The sequence below is a fragment of the Sturnira hondurensis genome, unplaced genomic scaffold, assembly GCF_014824575.4.
Source record: "Sturnira hondurensis isolate 20B ecotype Veracruz unplaced genomic scaffold, ASM1482457v3 Scaffold0020080, whole genome shotgun sequence".
Classification (NCBI taxonomy): Eukaryota; Metazoa; Chordata; class Mammalia; order Chiroptera; family Phyllostomidae; genus Sturnira; species Sturnira hondurensis.
The window spans coordinates 2,696,034-2,718,756 of record NW_028092711.1 but is presented as its reverse complement, the minus strand read 5'-3'; the positions used below and the strand labels follow the sequence as shown (position 1 = coordinate 2,718,756).

The following is a 22,723-nucleotide window of genomic DNA, read 5'->3' as shown; positions in this document are numbered from 1 at the left end:
GAAGTTTCGTTACCAAGGTGCTGGAGGCACTTCATTCTTCTAGAGCAGCCACGATGGAATGTTTTAGTATCTGGTCCCTAGATTCAGGAGCACTGAGCAAACTGAGGCGGACACAGGAGGTGTTTTCTCTACAAAGTTCCCTGTTGGCTCATTTCTGACTAAGGAATGCTTGGCTTGCTATCTCTTTCAGAAGTTCTGCAAACTATCCAAGGATCTGTAAGACCCTTTACTATTTAATATAGCAACTAGATTTTGTTTTCTGCAATCAAAAACCCTGACCAGTATGGCTGTTTAATGCAGCATTACCATCTCTATTCTTTGTCATTCTTCTCCATCACTTTCTCCTTTTTCCATCAGTGTCTCTAGCTATCTGCATAATAAGAAAAAGGCTGGCCTTCATAAGATACTATAACCACATAATATCCTAATTTTCATTAGTGAAAATTACTGATTATAATCAGCTAACTTCTCCAAGTCTAGGTTTATTGTCCTTCTACTAACAAGAGACATGCATTCCAACTTTAACTCTTGGTCATAAATTTATATAATATAAAAAGAGTATGTACAGAGCAAAGAGATGACTGGACATTTTATCTATATTCTAATTAAAATAATCATCTCAATAAATATTAAGTGAAAAAGAGGAGTCCTAGGAAATATTTTTAAAAATCTATCTGTGGGTCAGAGTTATAAAAACAAAAGGAGAGAAGAAAGAGAACAATTCATGAGAAGTCTGACCTGTGTTGGTAGTAAAGAGAGATGAGGAAGACCTGGAACCAGGCACTGAAGGACTTGGGTGCTAAAAAAAGCCAGGTCAATACATGTTCCTGTATTTCCTACATGTCTCAGGAATCAGCCTCTAAAAGCAGAAAAGGATACAGAAATGGGGACCTGAGATATGAAAGACAGGAATTAGGGACCAATATTGAGTGGGGAATATTGTACCAGGATGTGCAAGGCAACTGAAAAGAACTTGGAAGGACTCATATGAAGAGAAATGAAACATGTACAAAAGGGTACATTGGACACACGGTCAATGCTGCAACAATTCCATGGTCATCTGTAGTGATACATGGACAGATAGAGAATAACTTTCACCAACTTATTTTACAAGGTTTATGAAGAGTCTTTTAAGCCAGGTGTCACAAAGGAGTCCATTCGCACATTATACTATGCATACAGGTTTCTAAACTTCTCACCAAAATCCTAGGGGTTCTTTGGAAATGTCTCAAGAGATAATTCCTTCTTCTCCTGCAAGCAGAGGAGCTCAGGTTTTATATGTGTTTTATATCTTGGGCTCCCATAACTTAAGAGTTTGGCTACTTAAAATACTTTGAAAACAACCAACTTAAATACACTGCTCTTGCTGCAAGAGCTTAATGGCAGACGGGCATGTTTAAAGCTATCATCTAAGACATCTATTGTTTTGTCTAATCAACAACCCTTACAACATCCCCCTTTGAACCCAGGTGATAAGAGGCAGGATGGCATAATGGTAAAAGCAGACTCTAGAGCCACAGTGCCTGGTGTGAATCCCACACACTAATCACTTCACAGCTCAATCAATGTGGGCACAATACTGTATCTACAAATGGAATAATAGGATTGGCAGGTGAAGAGCAGTTGTGAACACTGAGTTACTGTATGTAAAGTGCTAGGGACAGGCCTACAATAATTGCTATCTAACTATTAGCAACTAATCACCAGATTTGCATATCTGACCCAGCAGCAAAGTCTTAGTTTTTACTTTCTAGGTTATTTTGATGTTTCTTTAATCCTCAAAAGAAATTCACGTTGAACAAAGACAAGCCTTTTTCTCATTTTAGAATTCTACCTTCCAAGTTTTTGTCCTTCTCCACTAAAAGCCTTGAACCTCCATCTGGGTTTGATGTATTCTTGATCCTGATGGTCCTCCATATCCAAGTTCACTTGGCCACCATGAACCAGTCGCTGAAGCTCTGGAGGAATTTCTCTTAAAAAGAAGAAGGTTTTTAGTTAACTTTTGAAAAAAATGAATCAAATTGTGAGCTATACTGGAAAACCACACTTCTTTGTAACACAAAAATTTCTGGATAATTGGCTAGATATTTATCTAACTGATATTTCTGTAGATATTTCCTTCTTAAAGTTGCATCACTTTTTTCCTTAGTGATTCTCAACAACGTTTTTTTTGTTGTTGTTGTCCTAGTCATCTTGGAGTGGTTCTCACAAGCTGTGAGACAGCAGTTCTTACCTAAATAAACACTAGAAAATTCCTGTGAGGACATATAGTTAATGCAGATATTTCTTTCTAAACTCTCTGAAGGAAGTTTGTAAAATGATGGGGGTCGTTTTTATTATTGCGTGACTCCTGAGAGCTGCTGTTCAGTCAAGGCAGGGACGAAAGATGCTCTGGCTTGGAGGAGTCATCTTGCACGATGAAGACTTCTCCGGTTCCGCGGACCCGCTGAATGCCCTCCCAGAGAGTCACATGATGCCAACACCGTGTCTGAGCCTAAAACCTAAGGCTTAGGCTCTGTCTTACCTATAAGCAAAAGCTCAAAAACTGGTACTCTATTAATATGCTTTGAAATTTCCACCTTCCATATAAACTGAGGAAAGATTACAACTTGTTTTATTTAGAACTTGACCAAGTCCATAACTGTGATGCCACTTATAGTAATGAAGTCGCCAACTTCACATGCATCATTATTCTGTTTTTATGTCTGTCACATTTATCTGAGAAATGCTGCACACAGTTGCAAGATATCTGACTGCTTTGTTGTAGCTTCTGGTGTGGTCTTATCCAGGCATTTAGAAATTGAAATACGTATAATTTTATGGTAAATTACTTTCTTTTATTCCCTGAATATTTTAAAGATATAATTTATATTATTTTTGGAATATCTATATATATGTGATTTTTAAAAATATTTTATTTATTTAGTTTTAGAGAGAGGGGAAGGGAGGAAGAAAAATATCAATGTGTGGTTGCCTCTTGCATACTGTCTACCCAGGATGTGGCGTGCAACCCAGGCATATACCCTGACTGGGAATCGAACCAGCAACCCTTTGGTTCATAGGCCTGTGCTCAACTCACTGAGCTATGCCAGCCAGACAGATGGTACTATTTTTGAGTTCTCCTTTGATGATGATAAAGATGGTGTTACAAAATATTTGTTATGAAAGGGGGATAATGATTACACAGTAGATAATCATTATCTGACATCATTCATTGTTTTCAAGGATTCTTTTTTAAAACTGTTCTTTTTTTTAAAGATTTTATTTATTTATTTTTAGAGGGGGAGGGAAGGAGAGAAGGACAGAAATGTCTATGTATGGTTGCTTCTCATGAGTCCCCTGCTGGGAACTGGCCTGCAACCCTGGCATGTGCCCTGACTGGGAATTGAACTGCGATTGCATGGTTCGCAGGCCGCACTCAATCCACTGAGCTACACCAGCCAGGGCTGAAACTGTTCTTAATCATAATTTGTACTTGAGGACATGGTGTGGTTCAAATTAAAAAAAAATTTAGTATACCATGATTGTGTGAACAGTAGCCTACAAAGTTCAGAGATTATTTTCATTTAATACATTAGTTTTGATGTGCAGTATAGTACATTCATCATCAATATGTTTTCTTCCACCGTCCTGAAATAAGCATCAATTTCAATAGTATTGTTGATCTTCACTTAGCAGATGAACACTTTGCCTACTCAGTCACTCCCAGCTCTTCCCAGTGATTCTGCAGGGTTCTATGTCCACAGCACTGACAAGACTAGTATGTCCTTGTATTTATCACTCACCATATACCCCCCACCCAGGACAGCATCCCACCTTTCTCTATGACTTCGGCATATCACTAATAGCATCTCCTCTCCTGTGTTGTTTTTGTTTCTGTCTTTGTATCCTGATACTATCTTTGTAGAATTCAAGTTGACAATTCACGCTAATTAGCATCCTGAAATACCTTTCCTTCCTTCACTATCTCAGCTCCAATGAGTTCCACCTTCATCCCACTGAAGCCGCCCTCCTCGGACAGACCTCATCACTCAGATGGGCAGAGAAGCCCCTCCTCCAGTTCCTGGGCGGAGTATAACCTCCGACTCCAGTCCCTTCACTGCTACTTAAACCTCCCAGTTCCTCATCAATATCTCAGCAAAATATCTTATCCTTTAGCTAGTGAGTTATGATGTTCTTTAGATGGGTCAGAGTACTGTACATCCAGTTTACTTTCATAAAGTATAACTTCCAACTAACCTTTTGAAATCTTCTGCGAGGAGTAATGCCACTTTAAAAGATTTCTAATATAAGGTGCTGAATTTCAGGCATACATGCAATGAGAGTCACCCTGTCAACAGTAAGCAGGACAGTGGCTTAGTGGATGGGCAGCTACATGCCAATCAATTCACCGATTTATTACGCTGAGATGCTTCTTCTTAGAGTTGGCAGCACAGCTCCACCAGACTTTTAAAGGGACCAAAGCCTGACTGCCTCCCCACTCCCAGAGTTAACAGCCAGCAATATATCCTTTCTCTGCTTAAAAAGACCCTTCCCCAGGAACTACTCACATAATAGAACTCTTACCCAGTAGTGCCCTACTGAACAGCACTCTGCTAAAAAAAAAAAATCCACTCTAAGTAACAAATAGAACACAAACAATCAGGCTTACCCTCTCTTAACAGATTCCAGAAATTCAGCATTTGTTGGGTCATTATAAGGTCTCAATTCTCCATCATCTAAACTGAACCCATTGCTCCACAATTTAAGCAAAACCTGAACCTTTTGAGCAAAGGAAAAAAATGATAAAGTAATTAAAAAATCCATCAGCATCACTCTTAACTTTCAGATTTGATATTTCTCAATATATTAAATAATTTACTTAATTTAAAATATGGGGTTATTTGTACTATTCTTTATCCACAGTTAAAATAAGGACATAAATGAAATGGTGTGTGCCTGCTAAACCAATTTGTATTTAGCTTAACAAAAGGACAATGGCCAAAATACTGAAGATACCACAGGTCTTATACCTGGACCCTGGCCTCGAGGTAAAAATATTTCTAGTTCATTGAGAAAACGAAAGCAATAAGAGCACCTAGTTGCTACTCCACACCCACCCTTCTCTTTCTGTGCCCAATTTTCTGGTACGGAGCTTACATATTCATTCCAAGAGGCAAGAGAGAATTTCTAGCAACCCTCCAATGCTAACCTACATGCTTAAAATGAAGTTATAACTACAAAATTGCAAAAGGTAATAAAGAAAGACTTAAGGTGTTGTTATTATATTTACAACTTAGCTCACTCTATATTATGACAGGACACCATTTACAGTAATTATCATATATATGTAAGCTCATTTTACAATGAATCATATATTCTTTCAACAAATAGTTATATGTCTATTTTTGTAGGCACACTGGGATACAAAAGATTAAATCTGAGACTGAAAACATACACATTAACATTTTAATCCACATTTCACAAATTAAGAAAACAGATACTTATATAAGCAATTTTTAATTTGAAAAGCAGTAGTAACGAGAGGCCAATATCTATAATTTCTCATCTGGATCACTGTACCTACATCTTGCAGCTGGTTTTCCCCATAGATGTACTCAGACTGCTCACCGAAGGAATTACCCAATCTGTACCCTCCACCTGTAAAAGACTGGAACACACAGCCAGTGAGCCAAAAATCTACTAAGGCTTATTAAGCAAAATCTTACAATAATGTGGGACATACATTTTAAAACTAGGTAAAACTGTAATTAGTCAAACTGGTTTGTAATTTCTAGGAAAACGTTAAAATAAAATTAAAATTTTATGTTACAAAGAAGTGTATTCAAGTACGAAATTATGTTTCTTTCCATAAAAACATTAATCATTCAGGAGCAGAAATAACTTAAGCCAATCTTAAACTAAAATATGCATATATACACTAAAATAAAAAATATCAAGTATAAACAGACTTTTAAAAGCCATCGCTAATATTTTATGACAAGTCATAACAAAAACTGTAATGTTTAAATCATATTTGACAAAGTAAGTGAGTCATAAAGAAAAAATTTTATAAGCGGGTATAAATTACCCCAAAGAAAAGCTCTCTACTTATTTTGTATGTTGCTTTTTATTCAACTTTAACAAGTCAACTATGACTGTGCTTTTTATTTTGCTACACTGACCACAAGGTCTTCTGTTCTTCAGGAAGGAGAACTTATGAGGTTAAAAAGTCCATTCCTTCTAATGACCATTTATATCATAAATGAGATTTTAATGATCAGATTGGTTTCTTTCCTATAGACTAAATTATATCAATTCCCCATTTTTCTTACAGAATCAGAGAACTTTCAAGAATAAAAATTACCTTAGATTTCACTAAAAAAAATTTCAAGCTATGGTAAATAACAAAAACTAAAAATGTATTTTTCATTTAAAATAGTGTCTCTCAATAGTGTTGTCTTCCAGGACACGCGTCCACCCAAACACATGGGAAAGCGACTGGTCTGTAACATCTGAGACGATGTGGTAGTTTAGAAAATCTCCCCAAAAAATTTGACAGGGAAAATTAGGTGGATAAATGTTAATTATGAAGACATATGATAATTAACACACAAATACACTAAAGTTTTTTTTAAAATATACCAATACTGTGTCTATAGTTTTGCAGAAATTGAAGAAGGTACAGAAATAATCCAATGAAGGAAAAAGAGCCTTTCAATAATGGTGGAGCAGCTGGCCCTTCACTATGCCAAAATATGAACCCTGACTTAAACTTTATGTAAAATTAACTCAATATAGGTCACAGGTTTAAACAAAAAATGTAAAACTATGAAATTTCTCTAGATAACACAGAAAATTTAGTGACCTAATGTTAGGTGAGGTGTTCTTAGACAAGACACTAAAAGCATAACCCATTAAAAAAAAGATAAATTGGACTTTACCAAAATTTTTGCTCTATGAAAATCCTGGTAAGAGAATGAAAAGACAAGTTCTAGTCTAGGAGGAAATACATGTAAAAAATGTATCTTCCAAAGAATCCACATCTATTAAAATAAATAACTCATTTTGTTTGTAACAAGACAATCTAATTTGAAGGTGGGCCACCATCATGAAGAGACACTCTCCTAACGAGGATAACAAAGACAGTGGCAAATAAGCACATGAAGAGATATTCAACATACAACTGTCAGGAAAATGCAAACAACATTAGCCACCAGGGTAAAGGGGGCAATGCGTACACGGTACACAGGACCTTTCCATGTACATTTTGTAAATTCCCGTGCGCCTATAATTATTTCCAAATAAAAACATAAGTAGAGGATTTATATAAAAATGTAAGATACTGCCTCAACTTTTAATCATTAATTGAAAGATTATATAATCATATGAAAAGGCATCAAACATTTAAAAGAGAAATATATAGTAAGGAAAAAATAATGTTCCATAATATAAAAAACTGTAGAGGACACCAAAAATATAAATAGCATACTTAGTTTTAAAACTGAGCATTACCTTAGACTGGTCATCACCTGAGGCTCTGGTGGCTTCATTCAGAGGAACAGCCCCATGTTCCCTGGCCTCTTTGAAAAGTTCATTCACAATTTTCCCAGTTGAAGGTCGAGCTATATGTAACCCACTGTATTCATGCTCACTTGAAAAGAACCTTTAAATATCACAGTTCATGAATAAAAAACTTAGCATACAGATATAAACTACTTTAAAGTACAAAGCTACACAGTCTTAGAACAAAACTTTTATTTAAAAGGAAAAATGTATATGCCTTTTGTGGAAATATTTAATTTTAAATGTAGGATTAAAGAATTAAATGGTGAACAGTCCATATAGTTTCTCACGGGGTTTGTGGAGATTGCGGTAGCAAGCTCAGCATGTGGCGTGAGAACCTGCTGGCTCTGCCTCCCTTACGCTGGGCAGCGGTTATCAAAGGCACGTGTGGTATGTGGGGAAGAAGTGCTGACCATCGGAGGCTAAGCCTCTTCCCTGAGGAATCCACACTCAGTACAGACTTAGTGAAGGGACCTCTAGATTCAGACAGTGCGAACACTTAAATAGAGACCACAGGGCTACACGTAGAGGGTTTGCTCAATTTTGGGGATTGAAAATTATAACCTCCTGTGTTAAAGGTAAATAATTTAGACCACAAACAAGTTTTTTCAGTGTATAAACTAATATGTTGAAACTGATGTCTACTCTCACTCCAACTTCAGAACATAGGAATTTCCTTTACGCGTTAGTGTCCTATTTTATCTTTTTAAGATTTTTTTCAATCAAGAATAACAGAAAATACAACCAAGGAAATATTAAATACAAGCAATGAGGCACTTCTAGTATAGATGACAATCAGAGCTCATGTTTTTACTATCTACCCATTCCCTCCAAACCAGTTTCAAATTTGCACTGAACCAACTCACAAAACGAAAGAAAAGAGAAAAATCAAATCAGCACTGGAGACTAAGAATAGAAGTCACCTCCAATACTTTCTCCAAAATTAGTATGTGCAAAACTGAACAGAAAGCGGGAAGGGCAAACCAGCTCTCAATTCACTACAAGTGAAGAAAAAAGTCCACCTGGTGAACGGACACCAGCAAGCAGAATCCACAACAGAAGCTAACAGGAGGCTGGCTCACAACAGCTGAGGGTGGGGCTGGGAGTGGAGGTGGGGTTGCGTCTGTCCAGAGCTCTGGGGAATACACTGGGGCCCCTGGTTACCCAGAGCCAAGAGGCCTTCCTGCCAAGCTTATACTCAGAGAGTCCATATGCTGCCATAGCTGGCTCTTTTTTCTTCTCTTTATTTTTAAACTTTATTTTTCAATTAATATTTATATTCGGTATCATTTTGTATTAGTTTCAAGTGTACAGCACAGCGGTTAGACAGCCCATATACCCTACAGAGGGAGCCTCCAATATCTCAAGTCCCCATCTGGCACCACACATAGCTGGCTCTTAAGGCAAGTGTTAGTATTAGGAGCTGGACAGCAGATGATTTTAGGAAGCTAAGAGAAAGGGAAAGAAAATGATAAAGAAAGGAAGGGGAAGGAGAGAAAAGAAAGAAGAAGAAAGAAAAAAGAAAAGAGGAAAAGCAAGGCTTCTTTCTGGACATAGCCGTCTCCTGTCGCAGGTCCTTTGCTCCCTACACCACATCCCTTACCTGGGAAGTACAAGTACTGTATGTAGTTCCTTTTATCACAGTCTTGGTGAGAAAGACTTTACTGGAGAATCAGATGCTGGAAGAAGATTTACTGGCTCCTTTATGGTTAGTGGTTTTTACTACCGGTCTAAGAAATCTTTGCCTACCTCCAAGTCATGAAGACACCAAGTTTTATTTTCCTTTTATATTTAGATCCAGAATCCAGCCATCTTTCCTCTTTTGAAATTAAGTACGACTGTATCCTTGACCCTTGCTCTGCTTAAACTCATCTGATCACCAAAATATTTGTCCACTCCCGTAAATAACAACATCCTCTATAAAGATGACTCTAAAATATGTTTCAGCACCCTCTTACTTATGGTGCGTTGATGAATTTAAAAGCCCCCTACTTGAATCAAGTTCATTTCTCCCAAAGTGAACTTATGTTCCCCACATAAATCTTCCCATTAACATTTTTCCTGTATCTCAGAGTAAGAACCTTTAAAGACTTCTGTCTTTACCATTCACTTATTCCCTACATCCCACATCATCCAGTTTCAACAATAATTTTTTGAAGGTATCCTATATGGATTTCAGCCTTTCTCCTCCATTCTGACTCCACCCCAATCCAAAACTTTACATTCCTTAGATTACCACCGTTGTTTTCCTCATGATTTGTCTCCTTATCCTTTTCTCCCATTACTATTAATTTTATATTATATTTCCTTAAAAGTATATAATAATAGCTAACATTTGTCAAGGTAGTTTGTGTTCCTTTACTCCTTAGTAGTGATACTCTCTCCCCATTTTACGAATAAGGAAACGGAAGCTTAAGAAATTTAAAACACTTTTTCATTGGCAAAACATAGAAAAAATTGTAACTGACAGTAACAGCAAAGCATGAAACCAGCCTGGTCCATTCTCAGCACGGGCTGCACGTCAGCACACATCGCACGTTCATGAGGCGCGGCCCCGGATGAACTCAGCCTGTGCCACCTCAGTGCCGCTAGTGTGTTAAAGTCCTGCTGGGTCCTTCTCAAGGTCCTTCCTGTCACTGTTACTAATTTCTTCCTTTGTGCCTATGTGTTGTTGGAATTTTGTCTCGTCTTCTGTGCTAATCAATATCCTAATAATTTTAAAGACCCAACTAGGTACCAGCACTGTGCTAAACAACTTAAACACTTTATCTAATTTAATTCTCAAACCAATACTATAATCGAATTACTTGCAGAGGACATTTTTTAAGTTCTCACATTTTTGAAGAAGGATATTCAAATTATTTTCAAAGTTCTACTTGTGATACATAATCTTTCATGGATAAATGTGTTACACCAGGTGTCAGGATATATCCTGAAAGTGTTTCTGTCAGTTCTGTTCTTCCTCTTGCAAACAGAGATCACACTGTGTCTAGAGCTTCAGATGGTAAAAATATATTAACTTAAATGACAGTAAGCAGACACATGTCTTGATATCTAATACTGTCTAAAAATGTAGAATATGGAAATGAACACTATTTTCTGTACTAAACAAAGTGGTAGGCATATAATGAAATTGAGGAAATGTCAATATTGAATATGAACTCACCAGAACTGTTTACTTAGTATTAAAAAATATATTTAGCAAAAAAGAAAATATTGCTAATCATGTGTTTCACATTGCCTTTCAAACAGATTATACATAGCTTAAGCCCCAACCAAGTATCACTTAAGGCAACTCCTGCATTTGGATATGTAAATAATTCTAGAGATCAAATCTGACGCATGCTGTCCTTAAAAACTGCATTATCAAATTACAATGACTAATGACGACATTCTTTCAGATATCCTATCTAAACATATGTAGCACATAAGAGAATAGAACATTCATTAAAATGTCTTAATGATTATATATGAACAGCAAAGAAAATATTAATATACTAATCTAGTAAGTCAAATATTATATAGTGAATGAATTAAGTCATTCAAAATATACCCACATTGGGAACACAATGGGCAAACAGTTAAAGAATAAAACTTTTGTACATAAATATTGTAAGTATTTTCAAAACTTTGGAGAATGTATAAACTAAGGAAGCAGTTAAAATATATAATATAGGTATTATACACACATATGTATGTATATATGTATATAGACACATACATGTCAAATAAGAATGAAATGAAAGGTAGGATATCCAAATAGTGTCAAGATACCAACCTACATATTACAAAGGAAAAGCGGTACCTTACAATGGAGTGATGCGGTGGTTAGCACCCTAACCAAGTGAACATATCACCACTAGCGGGAAAACCTGAAATTATATGGCTCCTGATGTGATATAATAAACGAGACAATATGACTTACTAGTATTCTGGACAAACGTGTTTAGTAAGAATCTAATCATGAAAAAACAGTAACCTTGAATGCAGGACATTATATAATACATCTGGCCTAGACTCTTCAAAAAAGTCAATGTATTGGGTTGGCCAAAAGGTCCACATAGTTTTTTCTATAAAATAAAAGACACATTTTTCATTTTTACCAACAATTTTATTGATTTGGATATTTTGATTATGTTTGCTCTCTCCTGCTATTGGCTTCTAGTGGGTAGAGGCCAGGGGCGCTGCTAAACACCTTCCAGTGCATAAGGCAGCCCCAGAGCAAAGAAGTATTTGGCCAAAATGTCAGTAGGACCAAGAATCTTCGTAAACCACTTTGACACATTTGATCAGTCACAGTACCTACTCCATATCCCGCACAAATCTTTTTTGTGTTTCAGTTGTTTTTTGCCTTTCTTAAAATAATAAACCATAATATGCCAAAAATGTTGCATATTTTCTTCCATCTTCAATATTAAAATGGCTGCACAAAAATTCACCAATTTTAATGTTTTTTTTTAAAATGCTGTCATAATACATACAATCTGACAAAATTGCTTTGAATGAAGTCAGACAACCATTACTACAGCCACTATACAGAAATGACTACACAAACTTTCTGGCCAATCCAAAGTTTAGATTATACAGATAAGCTGAAAGAAAACAAAAGGCTGGGGAGGATGTCCGATTCAGATTCAAAACAAGCATAATCAATGGAATGCCTGGCCCTTGGCTCTAAGAGACCCTGACTACGGGTTGTTAAGTGATTTAACGAAATCACTGCTCATTGTCTAAGGTGTGATGTGATGCAGGTTATAAAGGGGTGTGTGCTTCTCACAGGAGGATGCCCGCTGAGGTGAGTAGGGGCAAAGTCTAACGCCGGCTGCAATATAATCTCAAACGGTTGGGTGAGAGAACACTCGCATGAGTGTAGTGCTGTGACATGTGGACCATCCATGAAGCACACAGAGCATATGGTTCATGGTACAATGTTTTGATTATCCATGGGCTTGAAAATGTGTAAAATAAAAAGTTGGGAAAGAATTTTACATTCTTTCTTCTCATTCAGGTCCACAAAAATATGTCATTTTTAGCTCCTGTACAGAAAGAAACGATGCAGAGTAGCAACAATCACCACAAATGAAAGGAAAAGATGAAACAATTTTTAGTGAATTTTTTAGCTTTTGGTAAAATGACAGATTTTCTGACACTAAGATATAATGGGGAAATTCAAGTGTCTCTCCAGTAATGATATTTGCGGTACTAAAAAGATGGTAATAAAGATTCCTAGAAAGAAAACTTGTGGCAATAAGAAAGCTCTCATCTCATTCTCATCATGAGACATCTCATCATTATGAGATGTCTTAATGAGAGTCTCATTAAGACTCTTATCTCTTAAATCTTCACGGTTGGTTCTTTTTATAGTTCAGAGACTTTAACAATAGTAAATACTACCTAGGAGATCACTTATTAGATGGACAGTCATCCAAGGGAATCAAAGACAGATTCCTGATGTTACTGATCCTCAAATGGAGGACAATACACACATAAGGGGCTCAATGGATGGGCTTTAAAATTTTTTTTTTTATTTACTGATTTTAAGGAGAGAGAATAGGGGAAGAGATAGCTAGAAAAAGAAACATTAATTCGTTGTTCCACTTATTTATGCATTCATTGGTTGATTCTTGTATGTGCCCTGACTGGGAATTGAACCTGCGACTTTGGTGTCTCGGGACAATGCTCTAACCATCTGAGCTTCCCAGCCAGGGCTGGATGGTCTTTAAGAAACACAGAACCCCTTAAAAACAATGGACAATATTGTCTATAAATGTTTTGAGAGGAGGGGAGCTTCATTATATCCTCAGTGAGTCCTATGTCTCAACAAAGAATCACATAATTCTATGTTGTATGTATTTAAGATTATGTTTCCATAAGTTTCTTCCAGCTTTCTGAATATTATAGTTTTAGAAATAGCACTAAATAACATTTACTTTTACAAATTACAGATTTTAAAAAAATGTCCAAGGCCATTTAAAGTAATTTAGGATTAGTAAACTAAAAAGGGATACAATTATTTTAAAAAAATTTTTACTGTATTTTTCCCATTACCATTAATCTCCTTATATACCCTACCACCCCTGTGATCACCACACTATCCATGTCTATGAGTTCTTTTTCCTTTTTGCTCGACCCAGAAAAGACTTACCTTTGAGGTGGGGTTCGTGGGCTTTTAAAGATTGAAGCTTTAGGTCTATCAGATTTGGAAGATTTGCATTTCACTTCATCCTCACACAATTCTGCCAAGGCCAACTATAAAACAACAGATTCATTACTCAGTGTAACAGCAGAAATAAACTCTTCTACACAACGAGAAATTATGAGCAGAACACTAACTTGTAATTGCATAGTAAAGGTTTCCAATGAAACGTGAAGGCTGCTGCATTAGACAATGACTCCCTTTCAAAACAAAACCATTGCATCTCTCATTTTATAAAACAAAATGCCACATATATCAGGATAAATTAAAGTTACAATGATGATTTAATTGTTTCCAAATAATTATTTTAACAGTTTCAAAAATCGTGTTTAGTAACAGATCATTTTTAAAGTTGAACCTACAATTCTGCAATTCTTTCAAAACCGCTTGAAGATGTTTCAAAACTTGCTTGCATTAGATCTCAAAAATCATTCCACTTAGCTGTTCAAGTTTTCAAAATCCAAACACACAAAACAATTTAATTTAAAATTATTCTATTTGAAAGTCTATCAGACACATGAGAGAGGGACCCAAAAATACCTGGAATTATCTTCTGGAGGGTGGGTCCATTGTAGCACAAGCTTCCCCCACTAGGAGAGTGTTCTAGAAACCCATCCCTATCCCTATCAGTGTACCAGCTGGCAATTCTGGGAGGCTGATTTCAGCTTCGGTGAATTTTTTTGGAATTCTTGATGTGTCTGCCAATTTCACAATGGGTGATTTATACATTGCACCTGCCCACACCTGAGTGTTCAGCAGTTTTGACCAAAAAAATGGCATAACCCCCATGCCCCGTTCTTCCTATTCACCTGATCTTGCCCCAGGGATTCTTTTTTTGTTTCCCCAGATGAAAAAAGTCCTCAAAGGGGGTGAGTTTTGCTGACTTCCTAGAGGTGAAACAATAATGGCAGAAGCACTGAAAGGCATTTTCTCGATAGGTGTATTACATCAAATGGAGTGTACTTTTGAAGATGACTGAAGTTTAAACACGTAAAGAATAAATACACAATTTTTATAAATAAATTCCACTTTGGGAGGCTCCTCCCTCATAAGTTTCATACAGTTTAGGAAAACGAGCTGCTGAAAAATGAAAGACAATGAATTACATATGCAGTTTGTATAACTTTTAGAAAGTAATACTACCAAATTATGCATTATAGATATGCGGGTGGCTATCTTCAAAACTAAATAAACAAACATAATTCTCGAAATTGGAATCTAAAAAGTTATCCAAATATTTCAATATTAAGTTACTTTGTTCCCACTATTGATATCTTTGGACAACAGCTCAAAAACTTTCCTTAATGCCCCTGGCTATTCAATTGTAATTGGCATGGCCTTGGGAAAACAAAAACAAAAAACCAAAAAAACAAGATAAAGTGATCCTTCTAGAAACAGGAGATAAGAAAACTACCTCAAAAGTTTCTTCCCTCACTAGGAAAAGAGAAATAGGGAATTAGGTCAAAGTTAATTTTTGTGAAGAAAATTCTACTAATCAACTTTTAAAATACACACACAACAAAACCAAAATAAAAAGCTTTATTTTTCCTCCCTAAATTTTCACCCTCACCTGCCCACACACACACCAACTTCCATATTTTTAACAACACATCCTACTCACAGAAATGCTTTGCAATCTAGATGAACCAATTAGGTTCTAACTTAGGCTCTTACTGTGACATTGGGTAATTTTTTTAACTTCTCTCTGAGTACTAGTTCCCTCACCTTTGAATGTCTATTAAAAAATTGCCTTAGAGGGTTGTTTTATGAAGTACATGGTGGATGCGAAACACAAGTCCTCCTTTACTAGAAGATATTATTTAAATATGCTTAATAATGATTACATAATTATTTTCATTATATAAAACTGTTTTGTGCTCCCTAAGACCTCTTTTCTTTCTGCAGCGTTGTCTATGTATCTGCTATGGCTTTTCCTACCTTTACCCATAAAAACAGCAACAAGAACAGGAGAGAATGCGGGAGACGGGGACAGAACCAGGGGTAGACACTCTGACAACTTGGGCCCAAACTTTCTGGAAATTTTACCTCTCTGAAATCTCTTCAAAAACAGCATTTCTTCATGAATTTCCTCCTGAGCTGATGATATTATTCCAGCCCTGTGAACTACTTTTACAGCACAGTCCATGGGAAGGTTATCTGTGTTGCACAGGCTCATTTCACCACCCTTCACAGTGCCTTTCCTAATTTTTCTCAAAGAAAGATACTTCTTTTCTAAATCCTCATGGCATATGCTAGTTTATTACTGATATTTATATTAAATGTTATATGCTATCACTTGTATAATTTTCTTACTATTTTATTTCCCCAGCTATATATTAGACTTTCTAAATTGTTTCTAATTTAGTACTTAATTGGCCCCCAACAAATTCATGTTGAATTATGTAGACTATGAACACAACATAAATCATAAGAGACAGAAATAAAGTTAAAGATTTTAAAATATTAAGTATTTGCTAGTCTTGTATCTTGTTAGGTTTTTGCTTTAAAAGGATCTGAATAAATCCTGTCAATCAAAAAATTTTTTCTATGAGGTAAATAAACTAAGCATTGCCTTTTGACACCATGGAATGTGGAACATATATTAACAAAATAGGAATGCGAAGAAAATCACGTAAGAGCAGGGAGTCCGCTTTGCTGAAAGGTCCTAGTTAATAATGTTACCTCATTAACTTAGAAGAAAATGAATGATATTCAGAGGGAATCAATGCCACGCCGTATGATGTCCCTGTAGCATAACATGGCATAAATTCATTAGCAAATATTTGTTTTTTTAAAGGATCTTTTTAAGGTTTTTTTTTTAAAGATTTTATTTATTTATCTTTAGAGGGGAAGGGAAGGAGAGAAGGAGAGAATATGTATGGTTGCCTCTCATGAGTCCTCTGCTGGTAACTGGCCTGAGACCCAGGCATGTGCCCTGACTGGGAATTGAACGGCAATTGTGTGGTTTGCAGGCCCGTGTTCAATCCACTGAGCTACACCAGCCAGGAGCAAATATTTGAAGAAATTTAATTTATATTATTTGACATAACAAATGATATCACATCAGCAGAGGAATAATTGTTTAAACTGATCAAAATAAAGTGAAGTTCTAGTCAAAACCAAGAGAACAACAAAATCTGTCAAATAAAGAGGTAAAACATATGTATTGTGAGATAATGATGTATTGTGAATTATCAGGATGGACTGCTCCACAAGTGAAACAATTTGATTATGAAGGTATTTCAAATACTCAGAGAGACTAAAGTATGTAAGCATTGATAATCTTCTTTTTGGAATTTGCAATGTGAAGATCATTAAAAGAAACCTGAAAGCAAAGTTACTGAAAATGAGAAAAGTATAAAACAAAAGATTAAAAGTACTGGAATTGTCAGTCTTAGAGTAACAAAGACCAGAAGGTATAATACAGATATTTTTTGTATAGAATAACAATATCGGCATCACCTAGCAACCTTGAAAATGCAGATGCCCAAGCTCACCCTAGATCTAAAGAAACTCTGGGGTGAAGCCCAGCAATCATGTTTTAACAAGCCTTCCTCTCAGGTGATTCTGATGCCCACTAAAATTCAGATTCAATGATACAGAATACTGAGATCAAATAGGATCAGGATACATGTGGCAGTTGTTAACAAAAGTATCAGACAATCTTATTCTTTTCTTACTTATACAAATTCCCCTTTGTCCCACCCAAAGCAGAATCCTAACCCTAAAGTTATCCCAAATTCCCTTCAACTCCAATGTATATGGAAATGCAGAATTAAGAACAGAAAGCTTTTCCTTTTTATATTATTCTGCAAAAACTGGGACAGAAGCATGTGTAAAGTAATCTGATATTTTAAGCTACAGTTAAATCCACGTGTGTGGCTTGACTGAGGGGCACCATAAGTTGCAAAGGTCTCTGAAAATGTTCAAAAATAAAGAATGTTGAGGTTTTTAGGGTTAGTACTGTTACTAACAAACCTGCTCCAAACTTTCCCCCCAGAATGTTTCCAAATTTTGGGAGATGAAAGGAGCAGATTACTCTTGGTTTGATATCCGTAGGAGATTTCTGCGGTTTTTAATTCGGAGGCGATAGCGCTGGGAGGTTTTCTGGGAAACAAGTATTCATCTTTCTCCTTGTGGGAAACCTCTTCCAATTTTGGGCAGACAAACCCTGCACTATGCGGCAGCTAGGATATATGTACTGAGGGGTACATTTGCTTGTTCTATTAGTTCATCACCCTTTTCCTCTATAATACTGTGACAGCCTCTTAAAGCAAGCTGTCAGGAAAGCAAAAAAGTATCTACAGAAAACTGGCTAATTAGGTAGATCTTAAGATAAGCATGGCTTGATTAAAATATAAGATAATCCAAACATAATGAATATCCAAGAAACCAGTCAGGGAAAAGAACATTATCCAATTCTTTTAAACCTTTGATACATACTCTATTTCTTCACATGTCATCACTTGTTGTTTTCAGGTTTCTTTGCAATTTCTTCACATTCTTACTAAATTGTAAAAGGAAAGATTATCAATACTTAGTGTATTTAATATACCAACTCGCATTCATTAAAGAGAAAAAAAACAAAACCCCAAAACCTCATCTTCTAATTGATGGTGGAAACGAAGGCATTCTCACCATTAGTGGCATCACCAGTATATCTCTGACCATGAATCACATATTAATAATCCACTGAATTGTTGGTAAATTTGCCAAGAATCAAGAGATCAACAATCAAACTGTTCTCAATGATCACATAAAAGGAGATGGACTTAAATTACAGAAGGGATATTAAGTTACATAGTTTTGACTTCAATGACATTAGAATGGAGTAACCAGTGAAAAGTTGTCATTTTTCTTCTTTAAGGGAAAAGGAATCAAATATTTATCAAGCAAGTACTGGGCCGGGATATATGGGAGTTCTGCACAGGCATTTTACAGATATCATTTCACCCATGACACCACCACCATCACTGCTAGTTTATAAAGAAAACACTGAGGATGACAGAGGTTAAGACATTTCTATGTTCACACAACTACGAAGTGGCAGGACCAAGGTGCTAACTGAAGTTGGCTGACCAGAAACTCCATTTCCCTCCAAGCATCCCATGTCACCTCTCGGTGATGGCGGTCTGCAATACCAAAGTGAAGGTGGATGATGGCTTCCTGGTCCTTGATCTTCTTTGCTACTCCTGGATTGACTTATTCTACACTAATCTTCCCATTCTCCAAATCTCTCGTTTCATGCACCGTTTATTTTGGCACTCAATCATATGCCATCTTAAATGTTATGTTAAATATATTCATATCCTATATCTGCAACAACAAAAATAGGTGGAAATGTCTTTTTTATATTCTATCCTTTCCAGCAGTGTCCAGACCCAACCGTGGGTTTGGCGCCCTATGTATCTCAGCGCCCCCAGAGCTCAGCAGTGTGCCACAGGGCAGGTGCTCGGGCTGTTGGTTCAGAGCCGTGTAGAAAGAAGGTGTGGCTATAACGTTAACAGAACTCTTCTACCAAGACTGTGGAATTAGTGTCACTTATGTTTAACTATATAGTTCCTATACACAGTCACTTGTTGAATTTTATTAATGACCTTCTACGGAGACAGAAAGCCTAAAATGAGCCAAGTAGTGTTAAGCATCTGCTAAAGCCAAAGTCGGTGCATTCATATTTAGTAGCTACCTAATGTCAGTGCCCTATAACATCACAAAGTTTTATTCCCTGGATTTTTGGCTGCAATGTTTCATAGACGGTAGCTTTTACAACTAGGCTGTGCAGCTGTAGGATGAAATACTTAAGTTCACTCCTTTGAAAGGGAAAAGCTAACTGACTTTTAAAAAAACAAACACAATTTCATATACTAGAAATCAAGGCAGAAACACCATCCAAGACAAAGATCAAACCGGCACACCTGTTACTACTTTTTAAAGTGATCACTCATTTCCCCACGGCTACTGTAAAGCTTTCCTCCGCAGCTCGTCTCCTGAAGCGTCGACCTGTGAGCCACTCAACCGACACCACAAAACCACATTCAAAATGAACGGCTGGTTCTTAAATTGCCCTCGGGTCGAGGGGAAACTGACACTTGTTTCCAGAAACACTTCCAGACGCTCCGCCGCCCTGGGGCATAATTCCGACCCCAGATCCGATTTGCGGAAGGCTCAGCCCTGGCCGGAGACAGCCTCGCATACGTCCCGGCCCGCACCTGCTGCCGAGCCCACGTCCTCCGGAGCTCACCGCACCTGCAAGTCCCGCGCGCTCGGAGGCCGGGGCCCAGAGGACCTGTCGCGCTCGCCCGGTACAGACTCGCCGCCTTCCGCCATCTTTTGACTCGCTCACCAGGATCCGCAGCCGCAACTTCCGGGGCCGGTTGCTTGGCAACTGCGGGAGGCGGTTCCCCGCGCGCCCCCGCTTCCTCCCGAGCTTGCGTCTTCCCCTTTTTTCCTGCGCCAGCCCACCTGTCCTAAACCTTTTTCCCTTCTTAACGGGAAATGATTGGCTCAGAAAATCTCTCCACATAGAAGTCTTTACGTGAGCCTCTGGATTCCACTGTGGCGCGCCTGAAAGTGCTATAGGCCGCCCTAGGGGGCAACGTAGACTTGCAGGTTCTTTTAACAATGGGAACGTCCTTTGCACGTCTATCTGAGCGAGATTGCTGCCTTACTTTTCTAGTTCAATTCTCTGGTGTATCCGACCAAGGGCTGGGTGGCCCCAAAGCGCGATTGGTGTTGTGAATAAAGAACATCCTAAAAAGCTCTTTGCAATCAGAGCTAGAGACTGCTAAATTCTCCGCATTGATCTGAGGTTTATACAATCAGAACTAAAGACTACTAAAATCTTCACTGATCGGAGGTTTATTTAAACTTGTGTCTTATCCCAGGCACTTTATGCCCCGTGGATACACAGGTTAAAAAGTTGTCCCGCTAGCCTTGGCTAGTGTAGCTCGGGGGATTGAGTGCCGGCCTTCGGGCCAGGGGATTGACCGTTCCAATCCCCATCAGTAGGGCACATGCCCCGAATTGCAGGCCGGGTCCCCAACAAGGAGCAGATGAAAGGCGGCTGCACGTTGATGTTTCTCTCCCTTTCTTTCTCCTTCCCTTCCCCTCTTCCCCTCTCTAGGATAAGTAGTCCCGCTCAATATAAATATAGAAACTCACCATCTCATCAAACTCACCATCTCGTGGGGAGGGACGTGAACAGATAATAAAATGCAATTTGCAATAGAGTTTTGCAGGAAATGTGGGGTGTAAAGGGAAGTATTCTGTTGGTGCCTACTATATGCACCAGGCTGGCTAGGTGCATTCTGTGTGTAATCTCATTCATAGGCCCAGATAAGTATTAGTATTGTTATTACCGTGTTATGCTTGAGGAAACCAGATGATGACTAAATTTCAACCCGCTGTAAATGGCGGTATCAGATAGTAAAACTTGCATTTCTTGTCCCAATATATTTTTTAATATACTTAATATAACATTCTGCCCTATCTGGATCCTTTTTTGTCCCATAGAGCCAATGATATTTTGGCTGAAACTTAAAGGATAAATACTTCCAGTAGACTGTGGACCAAAATGCAACACAGGAAAACACATAGATTTGAAATATAATGTGTGGTAATAAACAAGTATGTGGTTGAAGTTTAGGAGAAATGATAGAAGATGGTTTAGGGATGGGGTGTGTGGATCTAGATTGCAGAGTAGGTTAGACAGATTCTGAGGGATGTTGCCTTAGTGAAGAAATTAAGCATTACCTCTGGGCCAGTGATTCTCAAATGTTGCTGTACATTGGAACATACTTCCCTCCCCCCTTACCCCATGTACTCAGACTTAATTAGTATGTGGTGGAATTCAAGCACTGTAGTATATAAAATGCTCTCCAAGTGGAATTTGATTCTGGCAAAGGCAGTGTACCTGGGGCTGCACTTACCATCCTAACTCTCCCAAAATAATAAAATATGAAACATCTATTTTTAGACATTTGAGTAATAGGCAGTACATGTCTGTGATTTTTCAGGGAAGGGAAATGTTAGGGTGGGTGGGGAGAGGATGAAGCTCCGGCTGGACTTTTCCAAGATGGACATCCTCACAGTAACCTGAGTCCTAGGAAGAGACCATCAATGCTATATCACTGCTTTATTCAGAGGGCACCAATCCCCAGCTCCCACGGGGAGCCAACGAAAATAAATCCCCACAACATTCCCTGCTTGCGCGTGACTTCCCCAGCCCCATTCTGCAGACCAGGGAACTTCACCCGGGTGCACAAACCCCAATAAAGCGCTTTATCACTTACTTTATGGCTGATTGGTATTTCTTTTTCGGCAGAGCCTAAGAAAACCTCTCAGGAAACAAGCAGGATGGGCCATGTTTGCTGTGGCTTTCTGCCTGGAACTCTCCCACAATGCAGTGGGAATGAAGAATGGTGTTGCTACATTGGAAAATAGTTAGACAGGGTCTCCTAAAGTTAAATATTCAGGTGTCATAACATCCAGTATTTCCACTCTTAAGTGCAAACCCATGAAGAATGAAAATATATATTTACAAAAATGTTTGTACCCAAATGTTCATAGAAACTTTACTCATAATAGCCCCAAACTAGAAATAACTAATCAACAAACAATAGGTAACATTTCGATAAATTCACACAATAGAGTACTACTCAAAAGAAAAAGGAAGAAATAATACACCATGGATGAATCTCAAAGACATTATTTTGAGTAAAAGAAACCACATGCAAAAGGGTAAATATTTTCTGATTCAATTTATATGAAATTCTAGAATAGGTGAGACTAAACTTTACTGCCAGAAAGCTGGTAGTTGTGTTAAACAAAAAAACTTCTTGGCCAAGAGCTTTTCTGAAAAAAAAAAAAGTTTTATTGTGCCGTATGCTAACCAGGTAAAGGACCAGGTACTGGGGCATGTGGTCTGAACCCCCAGCAAAGGCCAGCTGAGGAAGCCAAGCGTGTCCGCAGTCCTGTGGCTAT

General features: G+C 37.6%; 1 protein-coding gene across 2 annotated transcripts in view; it reads right to left on the bottom strand.

Moving 5' to 3' along the window:
• The window catches only part of UBXN2B (UBX domain protein 2B), a 32,219-nt gene extending 12,131 nt beyond the window's left edge, over nucleotides 1-20,088 (bottom strand). The window contains exons 1-7 of one of the 2 annotated variants that reach the window (XM_037028565.1): nucleotides 19,988-20,088; nucleotides 13,691-13,794; nucleotides 7,495-7,645; nucleotides 5,567-5,650; nucleotides 4,652-4,761; nucleotides 4,240-4,330; nucleotides 1,886-1,972 (exon numbers count right to left, since the gene is read on the bottom strand). In XM_037028565.1, the coding sequence (XP_036884460.1) occupies nucleotides 4,273-4,330; nucleotides 4,652-4,761; nucleotides 5,567-5,650; nucleotides 7,495-7,645; nucleotides 13,691-13,794; nucleotides 19,988-20,068 (588 nt within the window). In that variant the 5' untranslated portion in view covers nucleotides 20,069-20,088 and the 3' untranslated portion in view covers nucleotides 1,886-1,972; nucleotides 4,240-4,272. Of the gene's footprint in view, nucleotides 1-1,834; nucleotides 1,973-4,239; nucleotides 4,331-4,651; nucleotides 4,762-5,566; nucleotides 5,651-7,494; nucleotides 7,646-13,690; nucleotides 13,795-19,987 lie in introns of those variants that run through there. The other variant, XM_037028564.1, reaches the window with a different exon arrangement.
• Between the last annotated feature and the right edge of the window lie 2,635 nt (nucleotides 20,089-22,723).